Source organism: Haliotis asinina, chromosome 1 (assembly GCF_037392515.1).
Source record: "Haliotis asinina isolate JCU_RB_2024 chromosome 1, JCU_Hal_asi_v2, whole genome shotgun sequence".
Lineage (NCBI taxonomy): Eukaryota > Metazoa > Mollusca > Gastropoda > Lepetellida > Haliotidae > Haliotis > Haliotis asinina.
Window position 1 is genome coordinate 74,813,768 of NC_090280.1, and position 17,449 is coordinate 74,831,216.

The following is a 17,449-nucleotide window of genomic DNA, read 5'->3' on the forward strand; positions in this document are numbered from 1 at the left end:
TGTCATCTGTCTATAAGCCACAAAACCAATTCCGTCATCATCATAGGAAATGGACGCTGTGTTTCTAGTTGCAATAATAATGAAAAGATTTGATTTTGGCAGGATGAGGGTCAGATCGTATTATCCTGCAACCCCTCCTCCCGGATACCCGGGGTAGAATGCCCATGTGACGAACAGGGTTATATATAGAGCTGCATATACACCGTCAACGAACTTGTACGTACGACCCACATAGCTAGCCTTGTTCACACTGAGCTAGTTGTTGACAAGTGAAACTTAAAAGAAACGGGCACAGAGAGCGCCCTTGCTGTCCACCCAGCGCAGGATACAACCAAGAGGAGATATTGTATTGGCAGTTTGGCGTATTCCAAACGATGGCTGTGAGCAAAACGCTGAAGGACCTATGGAAAATTAGGACATTACTGATACTTTTTCTCACCCCAATTCTGCTTTTGCCTCTTCCAATATTGATACCTACGAGGGTAAGTATTATTCCATTATTTACTCGACCGATTTAATCAGTTCGATGTCAAGCGATGTCAGGAGTTAACATACATTTTCAATACGCGAATTTATAAACATGTTTCCTGTGTAGACTGTTTGTGTCATGTATGAGTATGCCCTTGTGTATATTTCGTAGGCCGGTGTATAGTTGTCATTCCTTTTGGAGGGTGACGCATAAGCCCTGTCTTTGTCACTCAAGCAATAACGTACAAGCAATAACGTGTTGACAGCATGGACAGATGTTGGATATTCATGTAGCATAGTTGAAAGTAAGCCCGTTTGAAGCCACGAATATATTTCTATTTGCCTCTTCTATGGCGATTTGTCTTTGGTGTTAACACTGTTGCGTTATATTCCGGGACTGGCAATCTATACTTTTGTCATCGCATTCTGAAGTACGCACAATACTAAACACAAATAATATAATGCATATTTATGAACACATTTAAGTAGGCTCTAATGAACAAAAGGTATGTTTGTGATCTACATTTATAAAATCATTCCTATCTGTTGGCTAGCAGATGGCAAAATGTATGTTGTGCGTCGACCAGCTGTTAGAAGCAACAGTGTTTGACGAGCGTAACATGGGTCTGCATAAAGTCTCTTTTTTGTTGTTCTTGTTTAAACGGCGATCGAGTAGATTGATTGTTGGCGTTTATGTCTGGCAACCGCTGATTATCCCGATCCAGACTTGATTATCACTCGCCACTTTGTAAATGTTTGGATGACGTGGATCAGCATTTAACATCAACCGTAAGATTCCACATCTGATTTATTCTGTACTGGGCAGAGTATGGTTATCCAGGCAATTGCTTTATGAATTTGTTTAATGCCAGATGACAATTTGCTACACGTTGGTTATTATATAAATCGCCTACTTGACTGTTAACTGAATAAAAATTGTTCAAGAAATGACATAGGGTTCGAGCGAACAGCCCTTTAACCACAGACTCTACCATGTACCACCTTCATTAACACTATACATCTGCGTCATTTACAGAGATTCATTTACAGAGAGGCAAAATTAAGATGTAAATCAATGCCGCAAAATTACTATAAAGATAATTTAATTCCAGATCGTGTGTCACATTATTCTCTGTTATCTACACACGCATTTAACTTCGGCGTTCAGTCAGCGTTATGCATAAATGTCTGACTCAGAGATATCGTAAACATCTGATGACAAAAGCTCGCTCTACCGTGAAGGAGCGTGTGTCCGGCTAGATTTGATAAAGAACTTGTCATGCTGTATTTCAGCTTTTAGTACTGAGGCTATAACAAGAAAGCGTGGTGTCTGAAAGCAACGAACCACATACCTGCGTAGGGTACTTATATTCAAAGCTTAGTGCTCAAATGAAACATCGTTTATGTCGAATGGAACATATGTGGGTAATAAAGGACTCATACATCTCCCGACCTTTACAATTCATGATCTTTGCACTAGGCTCTCAGCCTCTGATTTTATTCAGCTCATCGTTCACCGGATCAGATACGCTGAGATCAGAAACTTACCACGCTGGGGAACCTGTTACGTTTGATCAGATGTGATGTTAATTTGCCGTACGTGTAAAGTTTGAAGTCTTAACGAAATATGTTATTATCATTATTACATTATAGGATATTTATATATCGCACAAATCCACGCAACCAGTAACTAGTACATACTCAAGACGCTTCAGTGTTCCGTTGATCAACGGATTATTTTTGGCATTCTTTAAACGGACTCAACTCCCTGCGGAGTATTCAACTCATGCAGCCTGTTATAACTGTAAAAGTCAATCTGTTTATTACAAACCTTGTTTTTATCGTTGTTGCTAATTTTACAAGTTTGCGACATTTCGTCACGTTGACATAAGAACCTTATGTGTAAACACGTGTAAACTATTTTCCCAGAGCATAAATCTTGCACAGGTCAGACATGAACGTTTACGTATATTTCGACAGGCCCGAAGGAACTATTAAGAAGCACTTGACCTACATATCGTCATGTACATAAGGATACTTTATACTTTATCCTTTCGGCGTATAATGCAAAGTAAACATTGTTATATTCTGCCTGTGTACTATTCGCTTTTGGTGAAGGTTATTGTGACTCGGATGAGGACAAATAATGTCCTTGAACTTACCCGTGTTTTGAGATTAACGTTGTACAATGCAGCTGCATCGCTATGACCTTAGTTTGTGTATGTCTTCCGGCTCCCCAACATTTGGGACAATATTTGTCTTAAGGATCATGAATGGGTGCACATACATATTCACATACGCGCGCGGGCTCACATACACAGGTAGACAATTTTGTCTCGCGTGTTAGAGTCAGTGCATGGCTGTTTTAACACTTGGCAGCATGCATTAACTTGTACGCTACATCTCTACCTGTAACAGTTTCACCACCTGGCAGAGCATTAACATTACTTAAACATTACTAACGGCCTGCAGCAACTGTTCCCATTGTTTACTTCGTTGTTTGTGGTTGGTTGTAGTCGCTACATTTGCATTTTCTATTGTCTCTGCTATACATTATTCTCAGCAATATGGCAGCTAAATCACCATGGTGTGTGAATATTCAACAGGAACAAACTATCTGTTGACAACATCATTATAATTATACGATGACATATACAACAACAACCACCCGATCCTATTACCCCTGTGTTACAAGCATGAGCTGATGATTCTCCGCAACGCACTGGACGCAAACACACACCTAACACCACAAACACTTCAAAAAACCCACTACACGGCACTCAAACCTTCAAAGTCTGAGGTATTTGTTTTCTTTTCAAAACTGGTCTTTTGAGTCGCATATAAACGATTTGTGCTAACAAAACAAATATCAACCAAACGATCCCACAGTCCATCCCCTAACAACTAGCAAATTTCCAAATTCTAAAAAACGCGTCACAATTTAATTCTGGACTCACAAAAGTCCAGAAACTCTCAGCACTGTGGCCACCCTCTCACAAGGGATTTCGCAAAATTAAACAGGCAGCTGTTATGTATATGTGCTAAGGATGAAAAAATGAAAAATAAATTTTCGAAAACTCAAAATTTAAACTCGCTCGCCCATAGGCACGCCCATGGGCGAACATTGGCCAATGGGCGAAAGTGTTTAATTTCATCCAGAATAAATGTTTTGGAGGTTGTAAATGAATGAAAAAATGTTAATAAGTATCATGACACAAATTTCAGCGTGTTGTGACTTGACTCTGCTAACTGACAGCGATTTTTAAAAATCTCGCCCATGGGTGAAAAACATATTGGCCCATGGACGAGAATAATTAATTTAATTGAAACTACATGTTTTTTTCCAAGCTTTGCAGCTTTTCAATGAATGAACTTGTATTTATTATTGTCTTGACACGAAATTAAGCTTAGTTTGACTTAATTCGGCTAATTAAGAGTGATTTGGGCGAAAACCATTTGGCCCATGGGTGAGAATATTTACTTTTACTCAAAATACACCTTTTCCCATGTTTTGGAGGTTGTGAATGGATGAAAGTATGTTCATAAGTATCATGTCACAAAATTCAACTCATTTTGAATTAATTCCGTTAATTTAGAGCTATCTAACAAAATCTCACCCATGGGCGAAAAACATTTTGGCCCATGGGCGAGAATATTTCCTTTTACCCCAAACACATCGTTTCCAATATTTGGAGGATGTAAATGACTGAAAGTACATTTATGAGTATCAGGACAGAAATTTCAACTCATTTTGACTTAATTCCTCTAAATGAGAGCAATTTTGAAAACTCTCGCCCATGGGAGAAAGACATTTTGGCCCATGGGCGAGAATATTTGCCTTCACTCAAACTACATCTTTTCCTGTGGCTTGGAGGTGTAAATGAATTAGGATATATTTGTAAGTATCATGGCACAAAATCCAACTCATTATGACTTAATTCTGCTAATTGAGACCGATTTTCAAAAACATCTCGCCCATGGGCGAAAAACATCGGGCCCATGAGCGAGAATATTTCCTTTTCACTCCAAGTACATCTTTTCTAATGTTTTGGAGGATGTAAATGAATGAAAGTGCCATTGTGAGTATCATGACACAAAATTCAACTGATTTTGACTTAATTTTGCGAGTTCAGGAAGATTTTTAAAAAATATGCCAGAATAATCACTTTTACTCAAAATACATCTTTTCCTGTGTTTTGGAGGTTGTAAATGAATGAGGATATATTTGTAAGTATCATGGCACAAAATTCAACTCATTTTGACTTAATTCTGCTAATTTGTAACAAGTACAAGAATCTGGACTTCCACATAAATTTTCATAGGTTTTTTTATTGTCTCAGGGGTTGTAAATTTATAAATGAAAGTGTGTTTATAAGCATCACGACAAAAAAAAATGAAATCATTCCGGTCTTAATTCGACTAATCTCGCTCGCGGACGAAAATATTTTCGTTTGCTTGTTTTCTTTATTTTGCAAACATGTGGTTTAAAAATAGATGAAATTCTAATGACAATTCAGTTTAATTTCGTGAGTTTAGTTTTATGTCGCACTCAGCAATATCCCAGCAATATGGCGGCGGTTTGTAGATAATCGAGTTTGGATCAGACAATCCAGTGATCAACAGCATGAGCATCTACCTGCACAATTGGGAACTGATGACATGTGTTAGCAAAGGTCAGCGAGCCTGACCACCCGATCCCGTTAGTCACCTCTTACGACAAGCATAGTCGCCTTTTATGGCAAGTATGGGTTGTTGAAGCCCTCTTCTACTCCAGATCTTCACGGGTCCCGAACACAGAGCTTTACTTCCAGCAACATATACAGTACACTTAGAATACTAAGCCTTGAGATTCTTTTGAATTTAGGTATTCTATAAATATAACAAAATTCAACCTATATCTATGAAGTTGAAGTTATTTGTGAAAGCCCTAATCAACAGTGACCAAACTCCAGTGACTATGCTGGGACACATTAATAAACGGTTTTGTGAGATCAACTGTATTGAAATATGTCTTGCCAATTCCACTGACATTCGCCAAATGTACCTACCTAGTACTTTTAAGTGTACCTACCCAGTTTAGCATGTTTCGTTTTAATAGTGTCGTCTCCATTTTAGTAATTCCCGTTTGCCCGTCCCGGCTTTTCTTTGTCCGAGGTTTTATGGGGTATTCTCCTATTTGGCAGACCAGAAATTATCTACAACAGGGGTAGGTCAGTCGCTTGTTTTCTTTACCATTTGTACTAATTAGTATGCGCCTCCTCATGCTCCAATGCACACAGTGACCTGATTCGTCTCCATCGCAACTTAGGCTGCGTTTAACAGTACTTCAGCCAGTTTACTGTATCAGTCGAAATCTTACAATGAATGAATGAATGAATGAATGAATGAAGAGCAAGAAGTATATGTAAATGAATGAAAGAAATGATAAAAGAAAGAAGTGCATATGTGAATGAATGAGAAAGGAATAATAAAAGAAAGAAGTACATATGTGAATGAATGAAAGAATAAAAACATGCTAAAGAACGCAAAAGTATCGTTAGATCACATGTGTTAACATCAGCTTGTTATTGTCTCCCTGGTCAGACGTAACAATTGTCAGACAGGTTAAAACAACCAACTATCTGGTTGACTGCACAGCTGCCTGTTGACGTAGTATACCCACATCACCTACTTTTCCTGCGTAACCTTCATCTACATCACCATCCTTAATATATTGAGCAGAGAGCCCAGAAGGCCCTATAGCTGTAACCACTGAACCGTGGCGTCTCTCTGCTCCCAAGTTCCCAACTGGGGGGTGTCCTTTTCTACCTATTCCATTAATCTTTAAAACATCTAACAAGCTCAACGCATGCATTTTTTTACTCAAATGTGATGTTATAGATATCATAAGAGTATTTTTTATGTATTATTCAGTTGATGAATTATTATTGATGATACATACATGATACATATATGTACAATATTTTGCTTCGATTCTGTAACTACCCACATTATGACATTGAGACCATTCTGATTTATAGAGTAAAATACGATTGTATAGTTTTGAGTTTGAATCTTGGCATATTTTATCGGTTTGCCACTTTTGCACTCTGCCCTTTTAAAGGGGGCGTGCATATTTTGGTGGTTTTTAGTATTCCATCTATTCATTTGGATTTATTAATTTATTTGTTTTTGTTTTGTTTTGTTTTTTACTGCTAGTGGGTCTGTTAGTCTTCTTTGATAACTGTAAATTTATTCTGACGTTTTACGAGCGGAACATGAAGTGTTGTTATCATGTATGTTATGTAATTATATTATTGGTATGGAGCGGCAGTGATATGTATGTTTACGCTTGCCAATCCAGTCCCGATTACTTGACGGAGATTAGTTTAAACTATAGATTAACGTATCCATACTATTAATGTGTAATCATTATATCGGGCTATGAGGAATACGTAATGTAATCAAGATTGACTTTGCGTTTACTTTTCTATTTTTTAAATATATTTTCGCTATTTTTGCTACACTCGAAAAGATTTACTTTGGCTTTCGTGGTTGTGGTCTCTAAGTATTTTAGAAATTATGTTGTTGAGACAACTAGAACTGTTGATCTGCAGTCTTTCAAAATTCATTTTCACGAGATATATTCTCCCTTTTTACCACTTCTCAAAATGAACCTATAATCGTTTACACAAAGGTATCTTCCCGTAACACAAGTAGGACGAAAAGTGAAGTATAGCAGCGCATTTGCCATAACTGAAGTTGTTAAAATGATCCTGAAAAATGTCATTTTCAACATTCACCTTGCAAGCAATTTTATCAAGAAACTAAATAACTCATTACTAATGGAAGGAGTGAACTGAAAGCCCATTTTATTAACTGAAGACACTGATTGAACTCGCTAACATCGATTCACTTACATTCTGGTACACGTGTCTTATTTCGTATCCTGAGGACACACATTTTACTTTTTTTATGTAGAAAATCCGTGTCTAATCCCATAAAACAACACCGTTGTCACTACACCAAACGATTTTGACCTCGACCTAAAACAAAGGTTTAACTTACAGGACTACCTGTAAGATATCCCTTTCTTGATAACGAGTTTAACAGCTACGCCGAAATGCTGCTTACCTTATAAGAAGTTGTATATCCATAGAACTTTCGTGGTTTTTTTTCCAAATGATCATGACCTGAACAGATATTACTTTGTCAAAGATTCATGAGTGATTTTCAAGTTCTAATCTACACACAGATTTCCACTTTTTCATCATTTTGACTTTAATCTCAGTTTGTTGAGTATCTCAGCATAACTTGCAAAGACAATGGAAACTGAGCGGAACGATGACGCTTTCTGTTTCTTCCGCGTAATTTCCGCAAAGCGCCTACGACAATTTGCGCCGAAAAAGTCATGTCTCGTCCGCTGGTTTGTTTATTGGAGTAAAACAGCTGCCGCTTTCAAGTGTATTTTACTTGTCATATACAAAATTCATCCATGGATCACATTAGGTCATTAGGGGACACCAGCTTTGAAATGAACAGGTGTTCGTGAGTGTATATGGATGAAAAAGACTGATTGCGCAAGACGCGCAGCCAAATATCTCACATTCAAAGGAAATCTCGAATTGATTGTTTTATAAGGCGTCGAGCTGACCAGTTGGTTTTGGTGTTGTGTATAAACCTCCTTTGCAAGAACTTTGTCAAGCATACCTGCTTTGTCCTTTTGCAAGACCTGCACATATTAGTGTTTGAAAGACATTGACATTTATGTGCATGTGCTCTGGAAAACATTGTCCGGCACGATATTCCTTCCAATTTAGTTATTGTGTGCATGCTGCAGTTCAATTTTGGAAATGTGCTTAAAACATATTTTGATTCTCAAAGAATGTGGTTCGTTTAGCAAGTAAAATATTGCTTTGATTAACACTTCACCAGTACTATACAATATTACAGAATACACAAAACCGGATACACAAAAACGACAAATTATAGCATTGTGATTAGGGGTATATGGGGTTATAGGAGTCCCTTTTTATCCACCGAGACAAGCCCTACACATTGCTTCCGATAGGGCCGATGTGTTTCTGTTATTACCGCTAAACAACCGATATCGCTGCAATTGTTTCGCGAGTGGGCTGCGTTTGTTTACATTTGAGATGCAATTCCTTCAAATATGCTGTAATTCCTTCAATTTCTTAGGGGGGCCTGAAATAGATGGAATACTAGAAACCACCTAAATATTAGTATGCACGCCCCATTTAAAAAGATAGAGCGCTAAAGGCAAGATTCAAACTCAAAACTATTCAATCGTATTTTACTCGATAAATCAAAATGGTCTCAATGTCATAATGTGGGTAGTTACAGAATCAAAGCAAAATATTTTACATGTTTATGTACGATTTATTTAGCAAAGCCAGAAGAATCCCCGACAAACACGGCCGCTTCTCCTCAATATGTGGGTTTGTGAGAGGGTACTCCCTACAAGGCTCACTCCCATTAGTTAACAAGGCGTCCTCCCATTTTATGTATTTTTAACTCGATTGAAGGAATGACAAAACTCTGTGATAGATTAATGAGTGTCTTTTTTAAGCATTATGAAAATGGTAATGTTAAATTAGCACAAAATGCCCTAAACCTGTCCAGCGTGTCATATATATATACTGGGCTCTCTGCTCAATATATTAAGGATGGTGATGTAGATGAAGGTTACGCAGGAAAAGTAGGTGATGTGGGTATACTACGTCAACAGGCAGCTGTGCAGTCAACCAGATAGTTGGTTGTTTTAACCTGTCTGACAATTGTTACGTCTGACCAGGGAGACAATAACAAGCTGATGTTAACACATGTGATCTAACGATACTTTTGCGTTCTTTAGCATGTTTTTATTCTTTCATTCATTCACATATGTACTTCTTTCTTTTATTATTCCTTTCTCATTCATTCACATATGCACTTCTTTCTTTTATCATTTCTTTCATTCATTTACATATACTTCTTGCTCTTCATTCATTCATTCATTCATTCATTCATTGTAAGATTTCGACTGATACAGTAAACTGGCTGAAGTACTGTTAAACGCAGCCTAAGTTGCGATGGAGACGAATCAGGTCACTGTGTGCATTGGAGCATGAGGAGGCGCATACTAATTAGTACAAATGGTAAAGAAAACAAGCGACTGACCTACCCCTGTTGTAGATAATTTCTGGTCTGCCAAATAGGAGAATACCCCATAAAACCTCGGACGAAGAAAAGCCGGGACGGGCAAACGGGAATTACTAAAAATGGAGACCACACTATTAAAACGAAACATGCTAAACTGGGTAGGTACACTTAAAACTACTAGGTAGGTACATTTGGCGAATGTCAGTGGAATTGGCAAGACATATTTCAATACAGTTTAAAGATCTCACAAAACCGTTTATTAATGTGTCCCAGCATAGTCACTGGAGTTTGGTCACTCTTGATTAGGGCTTTCACAAATAACTTCAACTTCATAGATATAGGTTGAATACCTAAATTCAAAAGAATCTCAAGGCTTAGTATTCTAAGTGTACTGTATATGTTGCTGGAAGTAAAGAGCTTCAACAACCCATGCTTGCCATAAAAGGCGACTATGCGTGTCGTAAGAGGCGACTAACGGGATCGGGTGGTCAGGCTCGCTGACTTGGTTGACACATGTCATCAGTTCCCAATTGTGCAGGTAGATGCTCATGCTGTTGATCACTGGATTGTCTGATCCAAACTCGATTATCTACAAACCGCCGCCATATTGCTGGGATATTGCTGAGTGCGACATAAAACTAAACTCACGAAATTAAACTGAATTGTCATTAGAATTTCATCTATTTTTAAACCACATGTTTGCAAAATAAAGAAAACAAGCAAACGAAAATATTTTCGTCCGCGAGCGAGATTAGTCGAATTAAGACCGGAATGATTTCATTTTTTTTTGTCGTGATGCTTATAAACACACTTTCATTCATATATTTACAACCTCCAAGACAATAAAAAAAACCTATGAAAATTTATGTGGAAGTCCAGATTCTTGTACTTGTTACAAATTAGCAGAATTAAGTCAAAATGAGTTGAATTTTGTGCCATGATACTTACAAATATATCCTCATTCATTTACAACCTCCAAAACACAGGAAAAGATGTATTTTGAGTAAAAGTGATTATTCTGGCATATTTTTTAAAAATCTTCCTGAACTCGCAAAATTAAGTCAAAATCAGTTGAATTTTGTGTCATGATACTCACAATGGCACTTTCATTCATTTACATCCTCCAAAACATTAGAAAAGATGTATTTGGAGTGAAAAGGAAATATTCTCGCTCATGGGCCCAATGTTTTTCGCCCATGGGCGAGATGTTTTTGAAAATCGGCCTCAATTAGCAGAATTAAGTCATAATGAGTTGGATTTTGTGCCATGATACTTACAAATATATCCTAATTCATTTACAACCTCCAAACCACAGGAAAAGATGTAGTTTGAGTGAAGGCAAATATTCTCGCCCATGGGCCAAAATGTCTTTCTCCCATGGGCGAGAGTTTTCAAAATTGCTCTCATTTAGAGGAATTAAGTCAAAATGAGTTGAAATTTCTGTCCTGATACTCATAAATGTACTTTCAGTCATTTACATCCTCCAAATATTGGAAACGATGTGTTTGGGGTAAAAGGAAATATTCTCGCCCATGGGCCAAAATGTTTTTCGCCCATGGGTGAGATTTTGTTAAATAGCTCTAAATTAACGGAATTAATTCAAAATGAGTTGAATTTTGTGACATGATACTTATGAACATACTTTCATCCGCTCACAACCTCCAAAACATGGGAAAAGGTGTATTTTGAGTAAAAGTAAATATTCTCACCCATGGGCCAAATGGTTTTCGCCCATGGGCGAGGCGTTTTGAAAAATCACTCTTAATTAGCCGAATTAAGTCAAACTAAGCTTAATTTCGTGTCAAGACAATAATAAATACAAGTTCATTCATTGAAAAGCTGCAAAGCTTGGAAAAAAACATGCAGTTTCAATTAAATTAATTATTCTCGTCCATGGGCCAATATGTTTTTCTCCAATGGGCGAGATTTTTAAAAATCGCTGTCAGTTAGCAGAGTCAAGTCACAACACGCTGAAATTTGTGTCATGATACTTATTAACATTTTTTCATTCATTTACAACCTCCAAAACATTTATTCTGAATGAAATTAAACACTTTCGCCAATGGGCCTGCCCATGGGCCTACCCATTGGCCAATGTTCGCCCATGGGCGTGCCCATGGGCGAGCGAGTTTAAATTTTGAGTTTTCGAAAAAAATATTTTTTCATTTTTTCATCCTTAGCACATATACATAACAGCTGCCTGTTTAATTTTGCGAAATCCCTTGTGAGAGAGTGGCCACAGTGCTGAGAGATTCTGGACTTGTGAGTCCAGAAGTAAATTGTGACGTGTTAAAATCATACAAATCTAACCATACAGTCCGATCACCTTTCAAGTTGCCATATCTTATGATCAAGACATTCGCCACCCTCCTTTCGATCAAGCACTAAATGGCCTGGCGAGCCCGTGTGTGAAATTAGCTTAAATTTATGTATTATGTCGGAAAGCGCATGTTATATCTCCAAATAATCCTCAGGCCCGAGAAGATCCTTGGTGAAATAGGTCTTCAGAGTAGTTCTTGCCACGAAAGGCGACTATGCTTATCGTAAGAGGCGGGATCGGGTGGTCAGCCTCGCTGACTGGGTAGACGCATGTCATCGGTTCCCAATTGCGCACATTGTCTGGACCAGACTTGATTATTTACAAACAGCGCCATATAGCTGGACTTTTGCTGAATGTGGCGTAAAGCTAAACTCATTCTCTCCCCCCTCCCTCCTCGTCCTCCTCCTCACCGCCACCACCACCATCATCATCAGACCAAATCTGATCCGAATCACATACAAACATACCAGTGCAGCTTCCTTGAACACCTCGCGATCGCTAAATCTCGTCATGGTTCAAGGCACTTCAGGATGTACGTGAAATCAGGTACTATTAAGTCGTGATGTCGCATACTTTTCCCGGTAATGCAATTCATGATATTTCAATAAGGAAATTGCGAATATCTCAGTTGATTGGCTTGTTCGTGTTATCAGTCTAGTTGATATGACGTATTTGTAAGATTTCAAAGGGACGAGAACATTTTCCAGGCACCCAAGATCATCTAGAGGTAATAATACAATGTACAACGTAATTTAGATCGTGTTATGATAGGGCATTTTTGAGGAATATGTAGATCAAAGAGCAAAATAAAACAATTTCTAACGAAAGAATTATAGATTAAAGATGGATACAAATAAGATCATCAAAAATACTTTTAAAAGTTGCCAAACATATATCTTAGTTTGTGTCAACGCATTCATATGGTGCGTCGACTGATAATAAATTATTAACTCATGAAAGAGATGAACAATACGCTAACGAAGACGAAAGTTTAATTGATTTCAAACTTCTTTACCTTGCTCCACAAGACATGACATCAACAAGTGTACATGAATGGGATGAGCGGTGTTCCAGCTCAACCCCACGGGCATCTCCAATCTACAGCTATACATGTTTACAGTTTTTTGACCACAGTGGACAGGCAAAGACTCAACAATGGACAGATAGAGAAACAGTAGCACTTCCTTGTGCAGTAGATGTGATGACAGACACAGCCAAAGGGGATGACCAATAAAGGCCATAAATGTCATATACCATAATTAATGGAAGTGACAAAGTCGAACAGGGTGGTTGACAGCACAATGTACAATGCTGTAGTGATAAGAACTGGGAATGCAGATTAAATAATAAGAAATAAGCCCGATATGGGTCAAATTGATTACACGGGTTTTGATCTGTAGAAATATTTGAACGAAATGTCATGAATTAGACACAATAACATTAAATCATTTGTATTTTCAGGGATACTCTACAACAAAACCTGTATGTACTTAGGCTCCCTGGTATTTTCATGTTTTCATGCGATCGTGTAATGCCAGTCAAATGACAGCCTCGCTCTTTCCGCTCGTTCACGATTTGAAATGCGAAGATACATGTCACAGATCGAAGCCACATACAATTTGTCTACGATGGTCTATATTTTGAAAACAGTTAGCGACTTCCTGTTAAACATTCAGAAAAACGTTTATTACCCAATTACGTTCGTCTCTCAACGATACATGAGGACAAATTTCATTGCTTTAATGTGATTGACTGCCAAAGGTCACGTGCTTGACTCTGACCGGTCAAAAATACTGACAAGGTTACAATGATATTATCGATGTTCAGAGCTTTTGAACTCTGCATAACATCAAACGAATCTTCTCGGGGGTTAGTCATTCAATGATTCGGAAATGGAGACATTTCCCGTTGCTGACTCTCTTTACCATATGTCACCACACATATTATTGAAAAGGAAAATTATGATAACTTGTCAATAATACGAAATCATAACATGTTGGAGAGACTTTTTCGAAAAAAACGCCTTGATGTGTACCGGCGTTCACAGGCGTTCATTGTGTGATAGAAAGGCATTCTGACTTACGTGAATGATAGATAATGGAGGAATCACAATACAGACGACCTTTACAAAATGGTTTTGTCTACAAATGTAGCGGGACTTGATACATGTGTGTCAGCTAACAGTGGCGTTAAATGTGACATGACATGTCACGGTGACCTGTAAGAAGTATAGTTTGAAGCATAGGACATTGTCCCGATCGTCATGTTCTGTTGCTCAGGGACAACTGACGTGAACTTATCTGGGTTCCCTAAAGCATTGTAAACGTTTATAGAATGAGCTCCATTTGGACACGGTTACCTTCATGCTTGTATACGCTGTTATCAAGACGAACTAGGCATATTGATAATGAATAAAGAATCCTCCTGAATTTTTAAATACTGGCCAAAAATAGTTACGGATACATGTAAATTTTGAATTATGAATTATGAAATTATGAATAATGATGTATTTATTCATTGACATACTGATAAAATATCAATCATAAAAATACCAACATCCCTAAGGTATTTTGTCCAGTATATATACATATCACAATGGTGATTACACGTATAGTGCCAATAACGAGAGGACAGCGAAATCTGAGAGAAACGACGAAGGGGATCGGGTGGTCAGGCCCCCTGACTTGTTTGACAGGAAATCGTATTTGCGTGGAACAGTGCTCATGCTGTTGATCACAGGTTTGTCTGGTCCATTCAGCTGCCTTATAGCTGAAATACTGCAAAGTGCTGTCTTTAGCTAGGCAACAAACAAGGCGCATCATTATTAATTTGAATTGGAACAATATATTCAACTAAGAAAGATAAAGTAATTTATATACTTTTCAAGATGATTTCTGCATGTAATAGTTGGGTCACATGTCTAAGTGCTGTTACCTAAACAGTCAATCCGTGCTCAATCCGTACACGACCAGATTGGTGCACCAACTCCAGCGAATGCAAATGACGTTTATAATGGAAACGCAATGGCAACCACCAAGAAATCAACTGTAAAGACTCTTTCAAAAATGCCATAAAACCCTTCTGTTCATAATATCCCTTTCATAACCTTTCTTGCCGCTGAGCAAATACAAGTTGAAAATAGGCGCTATATCAAGTCATTATCATTATCATTGTCAAACTGCGCTCCATATTGACCATGGCAGACTCCCAGGTCCAACCACTGGAACCGTGGCAATTTGATTACACCACTGATGGTGTCATTCGTCCAGGGCCTAGATTTTCGAAGCTCTCTTAGCTCTAAGATAGTCAAATTATAACATTAACGTTAACAGATGGCACTTACGACCTTTTTAGCTCTGACAGAGCTTCGAAAGTCTAGGCCCAGCATCTTGTCCGACAACTTTTCTTATTTCCTGACGCACGTGCCCATCGTACCAGTTATTTGATATCGATCCTAGTCCACTAACATCCATAACATTACATGGACAGCACCCAGTCTACATATTTTCTAGAGTTGTAACGATGCATCGAACTGTCGATGCATTGCAATTGCCGAGTTCCAACTTCCAATAGCAATTAATCGACTGTAGAAACGACAGTATGTGTGACAATCGATAGTTCATTATCTGATAGATGCGCAGCGCAAAATATAAGGATTCGTTCACTTTGAAATAATTATGTTGTTTTGCATTTTTTATTGTTTTGGGAGCAGACTTGTAGCTTCAATGAGATAATGTTTTAACAGTTTACTTGCTTTGGGTTTAAATTTTCTTGGGGAATTTCAATAAGAAAAAAACTATTGCAATAGTAATGCAGTAGTTGGTCGCAATAGCTATGTCCCCCTCAATAGTCACCTTATTCTTTAGCCAACTGAACACGTCTCGAGGTAAATATTTCAGCGTTAATAATATATTTTATTATCCACCCACCACTTTCAGTGAACACGGAGCTGCTCTCACTGACGTGTGGGACAATGTGAATGGTCGATTCTAGAGAAACATGACAAATGGAATTCATGCTAACGCGAGTTCACACAATGTTTGACCTCCGAGTACCTGAACGACATAGTGTGCCAGTGTGTCATCAGGCGAGGTATCACAACCCATTTGTCTGATCAACACTCCTTAGCACATATGATCGTATCACTCCATCGTCAGTATCATTTGGATCAGAAGCCACGATGTGTGATGATTCCCGCTATACCCTGCTGTTTAGCATAGGCTATATTTGGGTCGAGTACAGCGGCAATTGAATAGTGGTCCTATCTCTTTGCAGTTATGTGAACCTTTCTCGGTTTCTAGCATACACCACATTAGGTCTTCACAGCTGAGCATTTACGAACTGGGTGGAGATACTGAGGCAACAAACCAGACTTCGGTAAGCACAGGTTCTAACATAAAGACTCCCACAATAGCTCCCATACAATATATGCACATACCATTCTATGGAAGAGTGTTAGAGTCACATTTTCAGGCTTTTGCGTCTACCTTGGAAGATCCTTTGCTTACACCTTCTTCAATGTATTCTTTCATTTACGTTGATGGAAGATGCTTTCATTTGGATAATGTTTTCTTCCACTTGCATTGATGGTACTTTCTGTTTCGTTTCGTAGATAATACTGTCAAGTGTGTAAATGACGTAGAAGATAGACGTAGAAGATAGTTTCTGTCTATTTTCATTTACGTAGATGACACTTTCAAGTGTGTAAATGATACTTTTATCGACGTAGAAGTTTCTCTCTACTTTAAGAATCTAAAATTAAAGTGAAATAAACAACTCTGTTTTTCAATGCGCCTTAAATAAACCTCCATCAAGACGTTAGCTTTTGTCATTCAGACGTTTTCAAATACTTTGAAATGATTTCAGTTGTGAAAATACAGACACGGCCAAATGAAAATGTACGACTGACACCCTCGTTTTGATATTGTTGCATGTAGCAATAAGATTGAGTGAGTTTAGTTTTACGCCGCACTCAGCAATATTCCAGCACTTGGCGGCGGTAAATAATCGAGTCTGGACCACACAATCCTATGATCAACAACATGAGCATCGATCTGCACAATTACATGTATCAACCAAGTCAGTGAGTCTGACCACCCGATCCCGTTAGTCGCCTCTTACGACAAGCATTATCGCCTTTTATGGCAAGCATGGGTTGCTGAAGGCCTATTCTACCCCGGGACCTTCACGTGTCTGTAGCAATAAGACCTTTTACTACAGGTTTTGTGTAGATGAAAATTTTTTCTACTTAATTTCTGAAATCAGTATAGCATGTGTCTCTATTACACTTCCTCGTATGAACGTACCGTTTACGAAGTGAGTGAGTGTTTTAAGATTAAAAGTTTAATAATCAATATTTCAGCGTGACTAAATCAAGCTATAGATTTATAATAAATAACAGTAAAGTATAAACATTTGTCAACGAAGGACAGTAAAAGTGGATCTTCAGAGACATAAAACCCAAAACAGTAACCAATCTAAAACAGTTTAAAACCAGGCTGTAGATCGCCAACAACTGAA

At 38.1% G+C, this 17,449-nt stretch overlaps 1 protein-coding gene across 1 annotated transcript in view; it reads left to right on the forward strand.

Moving 5' to 3' along the window:
* The first annotated feature begins 211 nt into the window (after positions 1-211).
* The window catches only part of LOC137297140 (Na(+)/citrate cotransporter-like), a 32,903-nt gene continuing 15,665 nt past the window's right edge, over positions 212-17,449 (forward strand). The window contains exon 1 of the mRNA XM_067829160.1: positions 212-482. Coding sequence (XP_067685261.1) covers positions 375-482 — 108 coding nt within the window. The 5' untranslated portion in view covers positions 212-374. The remainder of the gene's footprint in view (positions 483-17,449) is intronic.